Here is a 21,587-nt window from a genome sequence, read left to right on the forward strand (position 1 = left end):
CAATAGCACTCATTTTTGCCAGTAATCTTCCATGATCTACTCTATCAAATGCCTTAGATAGGTCAATCGCAATACAGTCCATTTGGCCTCCTGAATCCAGAATATCTGCTATATCTTGCTGAAATCCTACAAGCTGAACTTCAGTGAAATAATCTTTCCTAAAGCCAAACTGCCTCCTGTCAAACCAGTTATTAATTTCTCAAACATGTCTAATATAATCAGAAAGAATGTTTTCCCAAAGCTTGCATGCAATGCATGTCAAACTGACTGGCCTGTAATTTTCATCTTTATGTCTATCACCCTTTCCTTTATATACAGGAGCTACTATAGCAACTCTCCATTCATTTGGTATAGCTCCTTCAACCAAACAATAATCAAATAAGTATTTCAGATATGGTACTATATTCTGACCCATTGCCTTTAGTATATCCCCAGAAATCTTATCAATTCCAGCTGCTTTTCCAGTTATCAATTTTTGTATCTTACTGTAAATGTCATTGTTATCATAGGTAAATTTTAATACTTCTTTAGTATTACTCACATCCCCTACCTGGACATTATCAATCTTTACATACTGCTGATTGAATACATCTGTCTTTTGAAGATCCTCACATACACACTCCCCTTGTTAATAATGATTCCTGAAATGTCCTTCTTTGAACCTGCTTCTGCCTTATAGTATCTATACATACTCTTCCATTTTTCCCTAAAATTTGTATGACCACCAATTATGTTTGCCATCATGTTATCCTTAGCTGACTTTTTTGCTAGATTCAATTTCCTAGTAAGTTCCTTCAATTTCTTCTTACTTCCATAACCATATCTAACTCTATTTCATTCCATCCTGCACCTCCTTCTTAGACTCTTTACTTCTCTGTTATAACATAGCGGATCTTTGCCATTTCTTACCACCTTTAAAGGTATAAACCTATTTTCACATTCCTCAACAATTGCTTTAAACCCATCACAGAGTCTGTTTACATTTTTATTTACCATTTTCCAGCGATCATAGTTACTTTTTAAAAACTCCCTCATGCCTGTTTTATCAGCCATATGGTACTGCCTAACAGTCCTACTTTTAATACCGTCCTTTCTTTCACATTTATTTTTAACTATGACAAAAACAGCTTTGTGATCACTAATACCATCTATTACTTCAGTTTCTCTATAGAGCTCGTCTGGTTTTATTAGCACCACATCCAAAATATTCTTCCCTCTAGTTGGTTCCATCACTTTCTGAATCAGGTGCCCTTTCCATATTAACTTATTTGCCATTTGTTGTTCATACTTCCTGTCATTTGCATTACCTTCCCAATTGACATTTGGTAAATTGAGATCACCCGTTACAATCACGTTCCTTTCCTTATCATTTCCCACATAGCTGATTATCTTATCAAATAATTCTGAATCAGCGTCAGCGCTACCCTTTCCCAGACTGTACACTCCAAAGACATCAAGTTGCCTATTATCTTTAGAAATGAGCCTTACATCCAGAATTTCATGTTTTCATCCTTAACTTTTTCATAGCTTACAAATTCTTCTTTCACCAGAATGAATACTCCCCCTCCTACCATTCGTATCATATCTCTACGGTACACACTCCAGTTCCTTGAGAATATTTCTGCATCCATTATATCATTTCTCATCCATGATTCAACTCCTATTACAATATCTGGTAAATATACTGCATATCTATTAAATTACTTAATTCAATTCCTTTGTTTACAATACTTCTACAATTGACCACTAACATTTTTATGTCATCCCTACTTGATTTGCAGTTCCCTTTTTGCTTAACACTGCTCCCTAGGCCACCCCATTTCCCTGAATGTACCTGCCTATAACCCTTCTAAACAAGTTTTATCCACTATACTATGCACTTCACATTTCCCTATATTTCCAACTTTATTACAGTCCAGAAAGGTCTCCCTGTATTCTCTTTATTATAAATCAGGCGTTTATTATCCTCATTTTGAAGATACATCAATAAATTTGATGAAATATTCCTATCTGAAACAAACTCAACTTGTAAGATACACTTGAGTAGTTTTTAAGTAAATGTAACAATACTAATATGACTTAATATAAGCAAAAATATACAAACCATATATTTTGAATTTGATAACTTCATTCCTTGATTAAGTGATTCCTCCATTGGAAACAAGACTTGCATTATGTTCTGTGCTTCAAGAAGTGGAACCACAGTTTCAGTAGAGGGCAAATCAAACATCAGAGCTGCTACAGTATCTTCCGGTCTAGAACCTACAAAAAGAGACTAATTAATAGGGGAGTTACATACAGGTTCTAAAATTCTCTTTCAGAATAGTTCTTGTAATTTCTCAAAGTGAGCAACTCTAAGCAGGGAATATGTTCCCTTAAAATTGGGCAAAGCATTCATCACATTTAACAGTCATAATTAAAAAACTTGTATCCTATTTAACCAATTTCCAAAATAAATTTAACACTTTGCCCGGTATATTGGTCAATGAAATAACTTACTGTTCCGTTGCATATAGATAGATTCAATTATTGTTTTTCTCCAGTCAGAAAGTACTTTACATTGCATGATAATCCTATTACTGTACTATATTAGCACAGGATCTATGGATTGATGACTCAAAAACAACAATAATAATAATATTATTATTAATAATAATAATAATCATCATCATCATCATAATCATAATAAAACAAAGTAATGGAGTGCAGTCAAACAAAGTCATGTGATACAGGAAATATTATATTAGGAAATTAAGTCTTAAAGGAAGTAGATGAATACTGATACTTGGATAGTGAAATAACTAACAATGGGAGATGTAAGGAGGACATAAAATGCAGACTAGCACAAGCAAAGAATCCTTTCTTAAGAAAAGTAATTTGCTCACTTTGATCATTGATTCAGGAATTAGAAATATGTTTCTGAAGACCTTCATATGGTGCATGGCATTGTATGGAAGTGAAACATGGATGATTAACTAGCTGAGAAAGAAAGAGAATAGAAGCTTTTGAAATGTACTGTTACAAAAGAATGCTGAAGGTGAGGGGGATACATCAAATCAGAAATGAAGAGATACTGAATAGAAATGGTGAGAGGAGATTGATTTGGCTAAATTTGACCAGTAGAAGAGATAGAATGATAAGTCACATCTTAAGACACCCAGGACTTGTGCAGTTAGTTTTTGAGGGAAGTGTAGGCAGTAAGAACAGTAGGGGTAGACCAAGGTATGAATATGACAAGCAGATTAGAGCAGATGTGGGATGCAGCAGTTAGGTAGAAATGAAAAGGTTGGCACAGGATAGGGGGTATGGAGAGCTGCATCAAATCAGTCTATGGACTGATGACTCAAACAATAACAATAATAACAAAAATCATCATCATAAAACAAGCAAATTGTAACAAACCATTTATCTTTTGCAGGTGATTAGAGTGATAAATAAGTTACAAGATTGTGAGCAACTGCAACGTGACCTCGAAAATGTTGTGAGATGGACAGCAGGCAATGGTATGTTGATAAACGGGGTTAAAAGTCAGGTTGTGAGTTTTACAAGTAGGAAAAGTCCTCTCAGTTTTAATTACTGTGTTGATGGGGTGAAAGTTCCTTTTGGGGATCATTGTAAGTATCTAGGTGTTAATATAAGGAAAGATCTTCATTGGGGTAATCACATAAATGGGATTGTAAATAAAGGGTACAGATCTCTGCACATGGTTATGAGGGTGTTTAGGGGTTGTAGTAAGGATGTAAAGGAGAGGGCATATAAGTCTCTGGTAAGACCCCAACTAGAGTATGGTTCCAGTGTATGGGACCCTCACCAGGATTACCTGATTCAAGAACTGGAAAAAATCCAAAGAAAAGCAGCTCGATTTGTTCTGGGCGATTTCCGACAAAAGAGTAGCGTTACAAAAATGTTGCAATGTTTGGGTTGGGAAGAATTGAAAGAAAGAAGAAGAGCTGCTCGACTAAGTGGTATGTTCCTGGCTGTCAGCGGAGAGATGGCGTGGAATGACATTAGTAGACGAATAAGTTTGAATGGCGTTTATAAAAGTAGGAAAGATCACAATATGAAGATAAAGTTGGAATTCAAGAGGACAAACTGGGGCAAATATTCATTTATAGGAAGGGGAGTTAGGGATTGGAATAACTTACCAAGAGAGATGTTCAATAAATTTCCAATTTCTTTGAAATCATTTAGGAAAAGGCTAGGAAAACAACAAATGGGGAATCTGCCACCTGGGCGACTGCCCTAAATGCAGATCAGTATTGATTGTCATACTAGCAAAAACCCCATAAGAATGAAGGATAAAATTAGAAGATCTTGAAAAGTGTGTAGCCAAGATAGGATTACAAGTTTCCTATTAAAAAAAAAAGAATTCAAATATCCTGATACAAAAGAAGTAAGAACAGTAAGAGCAGTAGAGAAGGAGAGCACGAAAGTACCAATTCACAAATGGAAAACATTTATCACCTAACGATGAATGTATACAATAAAAGTCAGTAACCAAGAACGCTAAAATGAAACACTACAAAATTATAATACATCCAGCAGCTTTATATGTAACAGAGTGTCTGAATACCTTCTCAGATAGAATAATAAGCAAAACAGAAGAGAGAATCCTAAGGAAAATAATGGGAGCTATTAGGGAGAATGGCATATGCAAATTGAGACTAGAACAAGATTTATGCAAAGCATCAGAAAAAAAATCATGCTTTCAGAAAAAGGAGATTAAGATTCTTTGTTCACCTGTACAGAATGGACCAAGACAGATTAACAAAATACATTTTTGTGAACACTGTGAAAATAAAAGAACCAAACCAGCATTCTTCAAAGAAGACAAAGAAGATTTGGAACTACTCAATATTGAAAAGAAACAAATTGTAAATAGAAAATAATTTAGGAGAGCAATATTTGATGGCAAATCAGGCAGTAAGTGGATGGAAGAAAGAGAACAATACTGACAAAAGGGGAAGAAGTTTTGGGAAGACAAGAAGAATAGAACTGTTTCATGTCGTCCTAAGATGACCTAATTGAATGAATGAATCTTCTTCCACTCCTTCTTCCTACACCTGTGGATTTTGCCCTGTTTTATGGCCAGATGCCCTTCCTGATACCAACCCTGGAGGGATGTAATGACTGTTGCGTGTTTCTGTGGTGGTTGGTAGTGCGGTGCATTGTCTGAATGTGAAAAGGAAAGTGTTGGGACAAACACAAACACCCTCTCCACGAGCCAAAATAATTAATCAGACGATTAAAATCCCCGACCTGGCCGGGAATTGCACCCGGGACTCTCTGAACCGAAGGCCTCAACGCTGACCATTCAGCCAAGGAGTTAGACAAAATGAATAATAATAATAATAATAATAATAATAATAATAATAATAATAATAATAATAATAATATGGCGTACAGATGTGGCGAACCCATTGCCCAGTGGGAAACTACTGCAATCAGCCACCCGAGTATTGGCGGGTAAACCATAACTATTTGACTTAGGAGGAAATGCCTGCCCACACCCGGAGAACATCTTGAGGCCCTCCAGGGCTAACAACCTTGGTTGCATTCAGAATGAGCAATTTGCTTCAAGGTAAGCTAAAGCTTCTCAAGCATGATGGTAAAACAAAGACATGAAGTTAATACCCCAGGTGGCAACTTTTCAAAGAAATCCACTGTCGCGGACAAGCGACACATGCATCCCGTTTGGATTCTTGGGAGGATGCAACATCATGCTAAAGACAAGTCGGAGCATCTTGGAAATCCTGAGCAGTCACAAAAGCTGAAACCCATATCTAAGACTTTTTTTGGCCATGTTCAACATAAACAGTCCAATACAAGCTGGTAAGATGAAACAGGCTAACCAATGCCCTCCGCGAAAATAAAATCGCAGTAATGGCTCTGTAAGGAACTCGCTTCACTGACGAAGACACATTTGAGTCTGAAGGGTATCGGTCCTTCAAGAGCAAATCCCATAAGAGAGTAATGAAAAACACTCCTATCTTCAGTACAGCTTTTGCTGCCAACACCAGAATCCTTAGGTCAGTCTCAAATTTTGAAGCTGTTTATGATAGGTTATGCCTACTATTCCTGTGTTGTGCAAACAAAACATACACTCTAGTCAATGCACGTGCTGCAACTAATGAACAAAACAAAAAAGGCCTGGAAGTCACAGATAGATTCTGGAACCTCCTGGATGCCAGATTAGCGAAAATCCCGAAACACCACGTCAAGATCCTAATGGGCGATTTTAATGCACACGTAGGACATGAACGGAAACACAGAAAAGTTGTTGGGCTCTACTCAGCACACAAAAGAACCAACAAGGATGGAGAACGCCTCATTTAACAATGTGATAACCATAACCTCCAACTGATCTCAACACACTTTCGTCACTTACCTAGAAAACAGGCGATATGGAGATGCCCAAACAAAACAATGGGAGAATTCCAAATAGACCATGTTGCTATATATCGAAGATACAGTCCGGAAATAATGAACATTACCGTAAAAAAGGGAATAAACATAGACTCAGATCACTACGTATCAGTAATAAAGTTTCGGGCAATCTCTCTCAACAAAAAGAAAAACGAACCTATCATAATTCGCTTTGACACAAGAAAAGCTCAGAGAAAGAGAGAATAAATTCAAAGAACTTGCCCAACCTGTAAAAAAAAAAAAAAAGAAAAAAAAAAAAAGAAAAAAGAAAAAATCAACAGCACGAGAAAGCAGATGATACAAGCTGCAAAAGGAGTGGCCGAAATCAAGAAAAGGAAGAAGCATATGTGGTGGAACGATAACTGCGAGAAGACTTAGGGGATCGTCTGAATGCCTGGATGTCTCCAGCTGTGAATGAAGTATTACTTCCAATCCACAGAAATTCTGGCAATATCTAAGTTCTAAAAGGTATGTAATAATATTCCTTCAACAATGCATCTTAATGAAATTACAGCAGATACTGGAGAAAATATTGTCAATCTTTTTGCTAACCACTTTTCATCTGTTTATTCTCCTTTTCAGAATAGTAGTAGTATGTCATATGCTTATCCTTTCTCTGTCAATCTATCAGTTATAAACATTAGTAAGGCAGAAATTTACAACAAACTGATATCTCTGGAATTAAAGAAAACTGTAGGACCTGATGGAGTTTTAACTTACCTGCTCAAGTACTGCTCATTTATTTTATGTGAAGAACTCTTTTATCTGTTCAACTTATCATTAAACTAAGGCGTTTTTCCAGTGGAATGGAAGAAAGGATTTGTTAGTCCAGTTTTCAAAAATGGTGATAAAACTGACTTAAAACAATATAGACCAGTTATAATTTCTTCTCATATTTCCAAAATTTTTGATTCAATAATTCTTGACAATATCACACCTCTCTTTAGAAACATCATCATTGATGAGCAACATGGATTCTTTTCAGGACAGTCAACCTGTAGCAATCTTCTTTTATTCTATCAGTTCCCCTTGGATGCAATAGAGAACCACTCCCAAGTGGACTGCATTTATACAGACTTCTCAAAAGCTTTTGACACTGTTGACCACGATATCTTGCTGCAAAAACTAACAGGCTACGGAATTAATGGGCCTCTCCTGTCATGGTTTGAATCGTATCTTAAAAATCGCCTGCAGATTGTTAAAATAAGGAATAATTTTCCTGCACCTATTATGTTACCAGTGGAGTTCCTCAAGGGTCTCACCTTGTGCCCTTACTTTTTACTCTCTATATAAATGACATTAAAAATATACTTAAGAATTCTGAATTGCTTTTGTTTGCCAACGATGCAAAAAATTTTATGCAAATTAATTGTCCACTTAATTGTTTAAAACTTCAAAAAGATTTACATCATATGGAAAAGTACTGTATTCAAAATGGGTTGAAACTTAATCATGAGAAATGTAAAATAATATCGTTTTTTTAAAAAACAAGAAGAAAATATCATTTCAGTACAAATTTAGTAATAACAACATTCTAACTCCTGTTTCATAAGTTAATGACCTTGGTGTTTTATTCAGTTATAACCTATAGTTTAATGAACATATTGAAAATATTTGTAAGAAAGCATTTCAAAGATTGGGTTGCATTACTAGATATTCTAGAGAATTTTCAAACTTAGCTACCTATCGATTGCTGTATGTGTCTATGGTACGCCCTATACTAGAATACTGTACACCTGTTTGGAACCCTTCTCATCAGACCTCTATCCATAGATTAGATTCAGTACAACATAAATTTCTTCGTTATGTTATGTAAAATGGTATTACGGTTAATAAAGTATTATTATTACTATTATTATTATTATTATTATTATTATTATTATTATTATTATTATTATTATTATTATTAAAGTATTACACCTTGAAAAAAGAAGAAGACTGGAAGATGTACAAAACACAACAAGCACAAACAGCAAAAATAATACGCAGTGAGAAATGCAAGTATGAAAAGGAAGTAATGGACAAGATTGAACAAGACCTTCATAGAGGTGAGACCCATGAATACTTCAGGAATTTTAAAAAGAAGATACAAGGATACAAGGCACCTTCCCTTTGCTTTCTAAAAAAAGATGGAACTCTTGCAACATCTAATGAAGAAAACTGCAAAATCTTAGCTAAGTATTTTAATGACCTTCTAAACTGTGAAAAACCAGCCAACCCCATCAAAACAAACCAGTGAGCCAAAACCTGCCATCTTCTTCACCAAATCGTGATGAAATCAAATGCCACATACAGAGACTGAAAAATAACAAGGCTCCTGGTGAAGACTCCATGATTGCGGAACTGTGAAAACATGCCCTGGAAGAAGCAATTGACATCCTACACCAAACCATTGTAGATATATGGGAAAAAGAACAACTACCATAGGACTTGAAGCTAGCTTTACACAAGAAAGGAAATATAAGAGATGTGAACAATTACTGTGATATTTCTCTTTTGTCAGTAGCCTACAAGATCCTGTCACTATCCATCCTTGAAAGACTAGAACAGCAAGTTGAACACAAACTCAGGTAATACCAAGCAGGTTTTCATAAAGGCCGATCAAGTGCAGAACAAATACTTAACCTGAAAACCATAAGATACCACATGCTGAGAGGTCGAACCTATGTATCGATATTTGTACCATAGATTTCAGGAAAGCATACGACTCCATCGACCGTGATGTGTTGCTTAACATACTTGCAGAAAAGGGAGTCAATGAGAAACTGCTGCTGATAATAAGGGCAACGCTAACTAATACCAAATCCAAAGAAAAATTCCAAGGATGTCTCTCTGAACCCTTAAGGATTGGGACAAAGAAAAACGGAGTGGAAATAGATTGCTTAGCGTTCACTGATGATATAGCCCTGATGACAGAAAATTTCGAAAGTGCAACAGAACAGATCAATGTGTTGAAGGAAGTAGCAGAACAAACAGGTTTACAAAGATGATACAGCATAACTAAACACCAAATAAGGAACGATAAACTGTGTTAATAAATTTAAATACCTTGGGGAATGGGTCCAGCAAAATGGACTTGACAAAGAGGCCATAGCAGCAAGAATCAAGAAAATGGAAATCACTTTCCAAACCACCCGCAACATATATGGCAAAAAGTGATTTTCTCTGAACACAAAAATTCGTCACTACAATACTGTCATCAAACTAGTATCGCTGTATGCATCTGAATGCCTTATCCTCTCCGAGAAATTTTTGCTTGCGGATTTAGAGAGGGAAGAACAAAAGATCCTACACACCATACTTGGCCCAAACTACAAAAATGGCATCTACATTAGAAAATCCAGGCAGGAAGTGTACTCTTAAGATAGATAAAATCATGGACACAATGCATAAAGGTAGAGTTTGCTTCTGTGGTCATATACAACAGATGATCTATTCTTGATGGACGAAACATATCTTCAATATATTTGACTCAAAACCAAAAATGGCAATGCCATGGTACATTAATATCAAGAAAGACCTTAAAGAACTGTGCATACAAGCAGAAGATGCACAAAACCAAAATCTTTTCAGAGCAGCCATCAAAACTTCTGGGACTTTCCAAGACGAAAAATGGGCAACTGGTGCAAAATGGACAGAAGAACGTCATACCTAACACAGTGAGCTAATGAAGACGATGTGGATCAAGCAAAAAATGAACAAATGCCAGAATGTAAAGTGAGGCTTATCATGGTCTCTAGTTGGCTGATGAATGAATGAATAATAATAATAATAATAACAGCAATAACCAGGTTTGATTCCCGGTCAGGTCAGAGATCTGAGGGCTGGGTCAAGGTGCACTCAGCCTACTTGTGAAGAATTGAGGACTTATCTGATGATGGGATAGCAGCCCTGGTTGAGAAAGTCAAGAATAATGGCCAAACGGATTTGTTGTGCTGGGCATATATCATTTCATGACCTACAAGCAACTGCTCGACAGAGGCAGGCCCATCACTGTTTATTTGTTTATTTCTTATTTGGCCAGGATTTTTTTTTTAGCTTCCTGTAATAAAATGATTATCTATGGGTTTAATACGATATGAAATGATGCTCCTCATATGTGATTTTACTCATCCCTTGTTTGTTTGTTTCTTTAACTTTTTTATTTTTCTATTTTATTGATATATAGGGTTCCAGAGAGCAAGAGCTCTGTCAAGAGGAACAATATATAGTGAAACTCTGTTAAGAAGTTTTTCAAGGGACTGAAAAAAAAAAAAAAAAAAAAAAAACAACTTCTTAAGCAGGAAACTTCTTAAAAGGGGTAATGCCCAAAAACTTATTCTGTACTTTGAAATACATGTGAAACACACAGCCAACAGATTTCCTTGTCTGTGAACAATACTGAAATAGGCCGATATATAAGAGCTGCTAACAGAAAGCCACAATATAAAAATTCAATTATCATAAAGTAAAATAATTGAACATACCGTATTATAAATATATTTGATAAGAGAAGGGAACATATTAAGTTATATAAAAATGTTGCAAGGTTTGCTTATTTTAGCAGGCAGAAGCATTTCCTTCCACGCTTCCCTTTCCTCCGCACTTACACTCTCTGCTTCACAACAAATTATTTTGTAAACGATGCCGGCTCGATTTTTAAAGCGGTCCAGCCACCCGTTCGATGCGGTAAAAGGTACCCTTAATTTGCATGCGGCTTTCTCCTGCACAATAGTCCCACTGAAAGGTATGTTTAAACTTCGCTACTGTTTAAACCATATTAGCAGAGCTTGTTCTATTTCATCGTACTTTACAATTTGCTGAAGTATTCCCTGCAGAAGCAGAGATCTCTTCTTTCTTTGCTATAATACCGTTCAAAGTAGACGGTGGCATCCCCAGCTCCTTTGCCAAAGCAACACGGGAAAGTGTAGATGACTCCACCTTCCTTATAATCTCCACTTTGTCTTTTATTGTTAGTGTTTTTCGCTTGATCTCTTTCCTCTGAGTTCCGCTCATTTTCACTTAAAACGTTTCTACGTTGATATTACAAGTATAACTAACTTCACCAACTCCTATTCATACTAATTACAACGCTACACTATGCTTGGCAATCCGTAGTTTAGGCTTACAAGACGCAAAGACAAGACGTGTATTACAGTTTGTTAGCATGTGCTTTCTATCTTCCTCACTCCCCTGGCACCTGCTTCAAGGATAACGGCAGCAAATGGGAAATCTAGCAACTTATTCTTAGAGATTCTTAGAACCTAGGCCTAAATCGCCCCTGCATTCCTACTGGTTGTCACGGCAATGGGCGTAGTTTCTGGCTGTTTCACAAGTACCGCATGGCCAAGCCAGTATTGAGTTTATTTTCCCGCTTCAATCCTCTTCATACTATAGGTAATGAAGAAAAGAAACACAGGTTCGAAGTTGCAGAAATGAGTGCATGGAAAAGTATCTGGGGTATTACGTGGGAGTGATAAAGGTGCAGTACCAATGCTAGCACATCTAAACGTAAACAGTTTCTTTCCTCGCAAGAATTTTATTTCATGTCTCCTCATCCTTGTGCTACGTTCTAATAATGCGATGTAATAATTACGAGTGACACGATAATACAATGTTTAGCTCGTATAAAGGTAAAATTAAAAATAACTTTCAATTTTATGCCAACACGTGGTATTGCAATGCCTCTGTGTGCCTCCCACCAACACCCAGTTGGCTATCAACATTCGTTCAACTTCGTAAACGATCGGGATCTTTCGGCCGGCTGTGGCGGCATGTGTATCAGCTGGCTGCTGGCAAGTTGGCTGTTTCCTGCGTAGAGTCGGGAAGTTGTTTTTATTCACCTGACTAATAATGGACACAGAAAATCTTATCAGTTTAGTTCAAAAACGTAATTTCCTCTACGGCAAGACCCATAAGTATTATTGCAACAACAATGTAAGAGAGAATGCCTGGAAGGAACTAAGCAAGGGAATGAAAAATCAAACAGGTTAGAATATTCAATTTTGTGGTAGATTAACAGTAATGTTGTGGACAGATACACTTTACGGTTTTTAATTAATGTTTAGGCCACCTCGATTAATTACTTCACCCTGTCGCGGCCCACAAATTACTGCATTAATTTTATCAAACCATCCATTGCATGCTTTATGTTTCCCATGTAGAATCCCATTTGATTCTATTCTGCTAGATGGAACGGTGGAGTGGAAATTTCGACTGATGGGTTCGATTCGATTCCACAAGGTGAGAGCAAGAGAGTGATCATCTGCTGCCCGTGTTGTCATAGCGTGATGTCATATGGCCTTGGCAGGCCCGCACATGTTCCATGACACCAGACACACACCACGAGCGCACAAACGGTCTAACACAGGGTGCAACTTGCGCGGAGACTGGAGGGTTCTAACCATGGGCTGCTTTGAGCGGACGTTTTCTATCTTGAGGGGCTCTAAAATCTGAACTGTTTAACCGGGAAATATATTTACAACAGAACACTTTAAACGGGAAAAATATACATATATCTTAATGCAACTGATCAAGGGACCAAGAATATCACACTTCTTAGGCGAGAAAACTTCTTATGCGGGAACTTCTTAACAAAATTTCACTGTAGATAATCACAACAATGGCAGATTAATGTCTAAGTTCTAAAAGTGAAAGAGTAATAATACTTTGACTATCACTATTTACCTAATGGAGAGGATTACATTAAGTGGATTATTATCAAACAATAACAATATAGGTTGACTTTTAAGGTGACTTTGGAAATAAAAAATATAAGAGAAATAACTGTTACACATTCATAGTGCCTAAGAGGTACTTCTTAAGCTTAATACGAAATGGCACAGTTTTAGAGATGATTGCTATATTGGCAGGAACACTGTTATATTCAGATATTAGTAAGTGTTGCACTCTTTTAGAGCCAAAATTTGTTGTATAATTTTGAAAACATGTAATTTACTTTTTTTGCCTTTCTTATATGAATGGATGTCAGTGACTTTAGGGAATTCAGAGTTGGTGAACATTTTATTATGCAAGACCTTATGAATAAGAAGTGATGCATTTAATGAGATTAATTGCTTAAGTGGTAATATATAGATTTCAGAGTATATTTTATTTCGAGAATATAGTTGATGGAATCCATACATAAATCTGATAACCCTATTTTGTACGACCTCCAAAGTATTTATTTTGGGTTTCTTTGCCCCAAATGAAACACAAGTAAGAAAGTTGAGATTGTATCACTGTGAAATAAATTCGACAAAGTGTGCCAATTTTTTTAGGCAAATGAATTTTAGAATACGTTGTATGTTTTTTTCAGTTTAATATGCATGCATGCTTTCAGTTTGAAAATATATGTTTGTTGTTTTATGTTCACTTTGGAAATTGTTTGAGTTAAGGCTAGTTTACATGACGACACAAGTGTTGCAACTAATTTTATGAAACAGATTTCTTGAAAGTAATTGAATAGATGGTTGTTCACATTGAGACATTAGTGCATACTGTAGTTTCTTGTCTTCTTCAGTATTATCTAATTGTTATACATGCTCACATCCTTGTAGCAACTACATTCATGGCAGAGATGTTGTTAGTGACTCTAAATGCTCAGAAAAGAAATATATGAGTATGAAATAAGGAATGGATAAATAGAATATCACATTTAATTTGTCCTGCAACCTTACTGAAAAAAAAAAAAAAAAAAAAAAAGTAGAATATTGAATCTAAAAAAGAAAATGTCTAACTCTGTATCTTAATGTGATTTTTTGTAAATGTTAACAAATTTATGTAACAAATTTAAATAACTTCTTTTGGAAACTATTTTCATGAGGAAGGAAACAGCGATGTTGAACTAAGCAATTCTCTGCGTATAAATTTATTCAGTGCCACTACTGAACTTTTTACTATTCTCTATCATCTTTATTGTGATTCAATCATGTGGGTATTCCTAATAGAATGGATTTTATTTCTGAGATCATCAGTTGTCAGTTAATCCATATTACTACCTTCCAGAACAGATTCAGTAGTGCATTCAACATAATTTTTAAAATAACTGTTAAAATCCCATTAACATGCCTGGACTGCATACAAGTCAAGACATTTCACTATTTCTTCATATTCCCACTTCATTTTGCAAACCAAGTAACAGAAAAAAAAATTTATAACCTTAAAATTACCAGCTTAGTTTCATGAAAAGTAGCCGAAAGTTGGTAGTGTTGTAATGTAGTGTTGCAACTGCAATTCACACATGCGCATTCAAATAAAAGCCAATTGCAAACCATAGTGTCATCACGTAAACTAGCCATTACTCAAGCTAACAATCATTCCTCAACATATTTAAATTAATTTATTCACATCACAAAAAACTAATCTTCATATTTATTCCCAAATGTATTCAAAGAATTTTTCTCTTCTTTATTATGAATTTAACAAATTTTAAGACAATGTTCATACCTTGTATTTGACTAGCAGAGTTATCTGCAGATGTTGAGAGAAAGTTATAAATGCTGCTATAAACGTAAGAAGAGCGTGAGCAGCTGTCAAGTAGGATAGCACCCAGTTTAATTCCTGGTAGCAAGGAGGAATTGCGATTGATCTGTTCCAGCGCAAAGCGAAAAGCAGCTGCATGTAGCATAGCATCAGTCTGAAGCCGGCCACAATCAAACTGACCCTCTCCTTGAAGGTGTACAGGCATTACAGCCAGCAATGTTAGCTTGTTGTTAGAAGGAACCTACATGCAACATACAGCAATGATTATTATCAAAGCAAGCATACAGAGTTACTAACTAAAGCCTCTAGTCATTACAGAAGCATCATGCAAGCCATAACATTCAACTGAATTTCAATTCAAATCATACACATGTTTATCAAATGAAATTTAAAACCATTGCTTATGAGAAATTATATTTTGAAGTAATGATCAATTTAAATACAGGAGTGTGTGCTGTCACCTCTTTTAATTCTAATGGTTGTGGATGAAACAGTAAAGGAGACAGAGGAAACATATGGGAATAGGGAGATGAAGTTATTACTACGTGGGTTGATTTTTTTAATTGCGGCAACTATTTTTTATTTAGATACATAGCATACTTACAATGTTAGGCATTTTACAGGCCTTCAAAATAATCACGACCATTGTGTAGCACTCGTTCCCAGCGATGTGGAAGCCGTTGCATGCCATTAAGAGCGCCTGATCTCTCGAGGTCGCGGACGGAGCGGTTGGTGGCCTGGAGAATGTGCGGAAGCGGACCACTCGAAGTGGTGCTTTCATTTTAGGAATAAGATCGTAGTCACAGGGGCTGAGATCTGGAGAATAAGAGGGTGGTAAAGCATTTCCCAGTCCCAACATTTGAACAACTCAGTCACAGCTCCTGCTTCATGTGGCCTTGCATTGCCGTGCAGAATGACGAGTGGGTTATTCAGGAAGAGCTACCACCAGGTTTGTTTGCAAAAATCCACAGTAATACTCCACATTAACGGTACGTCCTCGGAGAACAGTATGCTTTATGATAACACCATCCCAGTTGTAGGCAACGATCTACATGGCCTTCTCATTGGTTCCAGTCGGCCAAACTGTTACTTTTCGCGGTGACCCGTGATGACACCACTCGTTTGATTCGTGTTTCAGCTGCAGTTCATAAGCTCTGGCCCAGTCTCGTCAATAGTGATTATCCACCGTAAGAAGCCTCACCTTGGCGTTCATAGTGCTCCAAGTGCATGCGAGCTGCATTATATCACAGCCATTTTTGATGTTTGGTCAAATCATGTGGAACCCATTTGGAGGCTATTTTCAACATACCCAGCTGCTTCTTCAAGATTTTCAGCGCAGTCGAAAGTGCCAACCCTGTGCCGTTGGCCAATTCACGAATTGTGGTGCTCCAATCTGCCACCACTAACGTGTTCACATTCTGCACATCGTCATCACTTCCTGGATGACAAGGCCGTGGCATGTCTGTCACATTTTTTCGTCCATCTTTGAAGGCCTTGACCCACCGTGCTACTGAACGGTAAGGTGCACTTTCACCACAGGCCTCTTGCAATTCTTTGTAACACTGCCTTGCATTGCGACCTCTAGCACATTCAAATTTCAACCAGCTCCTCTGATGTTGCTTCGAAATTATTACAGCTGTATTCCACGAGCGCACGTTCAAAACTGCGTTCTTTTTGTTGTCGCTGCGCATGTGCATGGTGTGTGGAGGGCGAGTTCATTTACGCTGAGAGAGGGTGGGTACCTAAGCTACCTCAGGTATACATTATAGTGTCTGGCCACGTTTCACGGCATTGTTAAAGTATAGTTGCCACTATTAAAAACTCAACCCCTGTATTTGCAGAAGATAGTGTGATCTGGGCAACGAACAGCAAAAACGTACAAGAACAACTTGATTCACTGAACAAGAAAATTAAAAATTGTGGTCTGAAAATCAGGGCAGAGGAAAGCAAGACCATGGTGATATCAAGAGAAGAAAGACAAGGGGAAGGCTTGATGAAAATTTCCAGTGAGTGCCATCAAGAGGAGAAAGACAAGGGGAAGGCTTGATGAAAATTTACAGTGAGTGCCTTGAAATTGTAGGCAGTTTCAAATACCTAGGGAGTGAATTAATGCAGAACATATGACTGGACATGGAGATTTGCCAAAGGGTGCAACAGGGCAATGCATTCTACTAAAGTGTAAGAAAGCTTGTCTGGAATAAGGAAGAACCAAGGAAGTGTAAATAGATAATGTAAAAAAATGTATTATGCACCCATAATGACTTTCGTGGCTGAGAGCTGGGCAATGTCAAGTAGGGAGGAATGCCATGAAATTGTGGGCAGTTTCAAATATCTAGGGAGCGAATTAATACAGAATACAAGGCAGGACATGGAGGCCGCTATTCATAGTCAGAGACTTATTTCTCTAATAAGAACAACTTAACAAAGATTTACTTATTCGTGAAGTTGACTTAAACATTTCTCGTATTCATAGTTGCTGGTCATATTCTACTTTGTTATGCTAGACTTGACAAACCGTTACTTATATGCAGATGCTCTGTCAAACTTTATAATATGAGAAATAGCAAAGCCATCATCTCAACAGTTGAATATGCGAGTCAACCTTCAGACATGGCCAACTAGATCTACGCTGTGCTCCTTATTCTGAGTTTATTTGTTTATATATTTGTTCTTTCACCTGTTCCTATTATAACCTTCTCTGTGGGTGAAATTGTAGTAACTTTTTCTTAAATGGATACAAAAAGCAGATGCAAGCATTTTACTTCTGTTGCAAAAGAGGTTTTTAAAGATATTTTATTGAAACATTTCCAATCATAGAGAATAAGAAGACGGGAACAGTATCTTCTAAGCTAAAGGAAGATGCTTGGTTAAGTATTGCTGAAGAATTCTATTCCTCAATACATACTGTAGAAAATGTAAGTAATGTTCTCATAATGGTACAATTGCAGGCAAACAAGAAGCTGCAATAATGGAGTAACAACCTCGTTGGTTTCTTTTCTCCAGAACTGGTTCTACCTTTGGAGTATGACCTTCTAAACGGTGTTTTGTGAAAGCGGAAACTCCTTTTGAATTCCACTTCACTGTATAATTAAAAAAGGTCCATAACATTTTGCAAGCATCGCTTTGGAGCACTGATTTCTCCTATTACTTCCTCAAAACCATCATCTATTTTATAGGTTAAGATGTGAAATAAGTCAAGGATCCCACTGACTTGACGAAGTTCAACTTATTTCATCACATAAGTAGCAAATAAATGACTATGTATTAGAATAAGTTCAACTTCGTAAAGTTAGACTTTATGAAGTATATCGCTATTAAGTATGACTTATTCTTGCCAGAATCTGGAATAAAGTTGAGATTTAACTTTGACTTGAACATAAGTATTACTTATTGCAACTATGAATACCGGCCGGAGATTCGCAATACAGGGCAATGTATTCTACCAGAGTGTAATACTGCTTTTCACGAGAGTTTAATCCTCAAATAGGCAGCACCCTGCCTATGCACGTGGACATGGACGTAGTTGATTGGAGAAGCAACCGTCGCACTCACTCGAATGTATGAGCTCTCAGAAAAGTAGTACGTCGCATTTATTTTATTTTAGTTTATTACATTTAGAAAGTTTGGAAGAGTACATAATCAAATTAAAATATGGTTGTCATATATACCGGTATATATATGGTTTTGCTTTAATTAAATAGTGATTAAATAATGAACAATGAAGGCACAAGGCGTGGCGTAATGCAGGAATTCTTCTCTTCTCATAGTGAGGGGAAGTCCCAAGCTGTACAGTGTGGAGATAAGGTGCTGCACCTTGCAGCAGCAGTCAGTACCAGTATTCATAGTGAGAGAAATGGAGCAAGAGGTAGGACCATCGTGTGTAGTGAAGCACAAAAGAGGAAAACCACTCAGAAGTGACCAGAGGCAGTGCATCGTGGATGTGTTCAATAAACTAAGTGACAGAATCCAGGTTTATTTATTTATTTATTTATTTATTTATTTATTTAATTTATTTATTCACGAAGCACAAGATACAGCTATACTGAGCAAATTTCACTTGAACTGTCAACAGACTATTTAACAAACATAAACTTTCATAATAAAATATAACAAACATAACAAAATATAACAAGATCAGGTACACAGCCTACTATTAACAACTGTCCAAATCAAAAACCACGAGAATGTCCATGTTCATAGCCAAGTTGTCATGGGTCAAGATGACGGTATAATCCCTTCACATCAAGTTATCTCTAAGAGACCCCTCTCGAATATGCTTTAATAAAAATGCTATTTGCTTTACGTCCCACTAACTACATTTATGGTCTTCGGAGACACCAAGGTGCCGGAATTTAGTCCTGCAGGAGTTCTTTTACGTGCCAGTAAATCTACCGACATAAGGCTGTCGTATTTGAGCACCTTCAAATACCACCAGACTAAGCCAGGATCGAACCTGAATATGCTTTTATTTGATGCTATTTCAAGCTCTTGTCTCCTATTAATATTGTTAAAGAGTGTTGGGAGGTGGATTAGGAAAGATCGTTGAAGTATTGAGTGCTGAGTGTGAGGAATGTGGAGAAGGTCTTTGGTTCTGGTGGAGCGGGAAAGAATACGGAGAGAGAAGAGTGAGACAAGATGTTCCGAGCGGTAATTCCCATTTAAGTTCCCATGTGGGAAACTCGGGTCAGCTACCTGTCGCCTGATGTGCAGCGGTGACATATTAATTGCCATTAATACCTGCTGCGTAGACAGATTTCTGAGCTTGGGGTTTCTGTTCCCTACAATTGCAGCAAAGAAGGACACTGCTCTGTCTAACTGCTTAGTATTGGAGGGGGAGGCTGTTGTCCAAATCAGAGAGCAGTAGAGTTTATTCAGAAGTTCGGATCTTCGCACTGTTGTTGTATGTGATGCGCAGCCCTGTATGTCTGATACGTCTGAACACAAGATGTTGACGGGTTGGAGGTCGGTACTACACGCTCAGTGAATCACAACTCTTTCTTTGGCGGAGGCGTGGACATACCATGTTTACATCAGGGTTAAACTCTCGTGAAAAGACATATAAGAAACCTTGTCTGGAGTAAGGAAGTGTAAAGAGATGTACAAAATGTATTATGCACCCATAATAACCTGGACAGAGGAGAGTAGAATTCAAGCCAGCAAAATGAAATACCTAAGAAGTGTGATAGCAAAGACAGAGTGAGAAACAAAGATGTTAGCAAGGAAGTCTGCATAGAAAACCATTTAGATTGAATAGGAATAAACTAAGATGATTTGGACGTGTAAAGAGGATGGAGGAGAAAAGAGTATTACCAAAAAGGAGGTGAAGTTCAAGGGAGAGAGAGCAAGAGGGAGACCTAGAACAAAGTGGATTGATTCAATAAATACTGTAGATGTGCAAGGAGTAGAAATGAGGACTGGGACAAAATGCTGGAAGAGGAATGGTGGAAGGAGAGAGGAAGGTGGAGAAGGGCCATAAATGCCCCAACCTGGCAGGAGCTGGAAAAGAGGAAAGGAGGAAGATGGTAATTAATTAAAACTTTAGTACACTCTTAATTATACACATGTGGATTATGTGATTTGTGGATTATTACAAAAATCTAAAATCTAAAAATATAATTAGAAGATGAGTTCCAAGCAATAACACTTATTGCACTTGTACATCACAGCAACCAGCCTTGCAGTGTAGGGGAAGTGTGTCTGCCTCATACCCGGAACCCTGGGTTCGATTTCCGGCCAGGTCAGGGACTTTTAACTGCATCTGAGACCTGGTTCGAGGGCCACTCAGCCTACGTGATTACAACTGAGAAGCTATCTGATGGTGAGATAGCGGCCCCGGTCTAGAAAGCCAAGAATAACGGCCAAGAGGATCCGTCCTGCTGACCACATGACACCTCGTAATCTGTAGGCCTTTGGGCTGAGCAGCGGTCGCTTGGTAGGCCATGGCCCTTCGGGGCTGTTGTGCCATGGGGTTTGGCTTTTTGTACATCACAGCAGTGATTCACACACTCTTACCTCCCGAACAGTTGTCATATAGAGCGATGGCCTTGACCGTGTTGGAGTTCAGTTTAGTTTAATAAGTGGGTACTTACAGTGCAAGTACACAGTACGATTCAGTGGTTTCTATTAGTGCTCAGCAATGTCCAAAAAACATAAGTGTGTTGTGTTAAAGATACAACAGAAGCTGGATATAGTGCTTGAACTTAATGAGGGCATCTCTATACAGCACCTGCCTTTGACACTTATGGTGAGGGTGAAACAATAATCTGGGATGTCAGGGTGGACATAAAATAAAAAATAAGTTTTGCAAGCAGCTCTGACTCATCCAAGGGTTTGTCAAAGAGGAAAATGAATACAATATTTACCCTTTGAATATACAGCAGCAAATTTAAGAAGCCAGCATATGTTGAATTCCTTGACCAACAACTGAAAAATTTCCATCCCTATCAACTTTTTAATGCTACACGGCGCACTGGTCTAATCGTAAATAAACGACGTGACTTCGGCTCAGTGGTTCTTCAATTGGATACCAGTATCTTAAAGGAGCCAGCATATTCTAATCTCTTTATCCAGCAATTCAAGAATTCTTTCTTTAACATCTTTTTAGTGTGCACTGGACTTTTTACGGCGCACTGGACTTTATTCATAAATAAACAATGTAACTTCGGCTCATTGGTTCTTCAATTGGATACCTGCATCTT

The 21,587-nt window shown here is 37.4% G+C and overlaps 1 protein-coding gene across 1 annotated transcript in view; it reads right to left on the bottom strand.

Moving 5' to 3' along the window:
* LOC136874573 (uncharacterized) overlaps positions 1–21,587 on the bottom strand; it is a 198,353-nt gene that overhangs the window by 58,965 nt on the left and 117,801 nt on the right. The window contains exons 18-19 of the mRNA XM_067148209.2: positions 14,854–15,130; positions 2,105–2,262 (exon numbers count right to left, since the gene is read on the bottom strand). Of these exons, the coding sequence (XP_067004310.2) occupies positions 2,105–2,262; positions 14,854–15,130 (435 nt within the window). The remainder of the gene's footprint in view (positions 1–2,104; positions 2,263–14,853; positions 15,131–21,587) is intronic.

Source organism: Anabrus simplex, chromosome 5, assembly GCF_040414725.1.
Source record: "Anabrus simplex isolate iqAnaSimp1 chromosome 5, ASM4041472v1, whole genome shotgun sequence".
In the NCBI taxonomy this organism is placed as follows: Eukaryota; Metazoa; Arthropoda; class Insecta; order Orthoptera; family Tettigoniidae; genus Anabrus; species Anabrus simplex.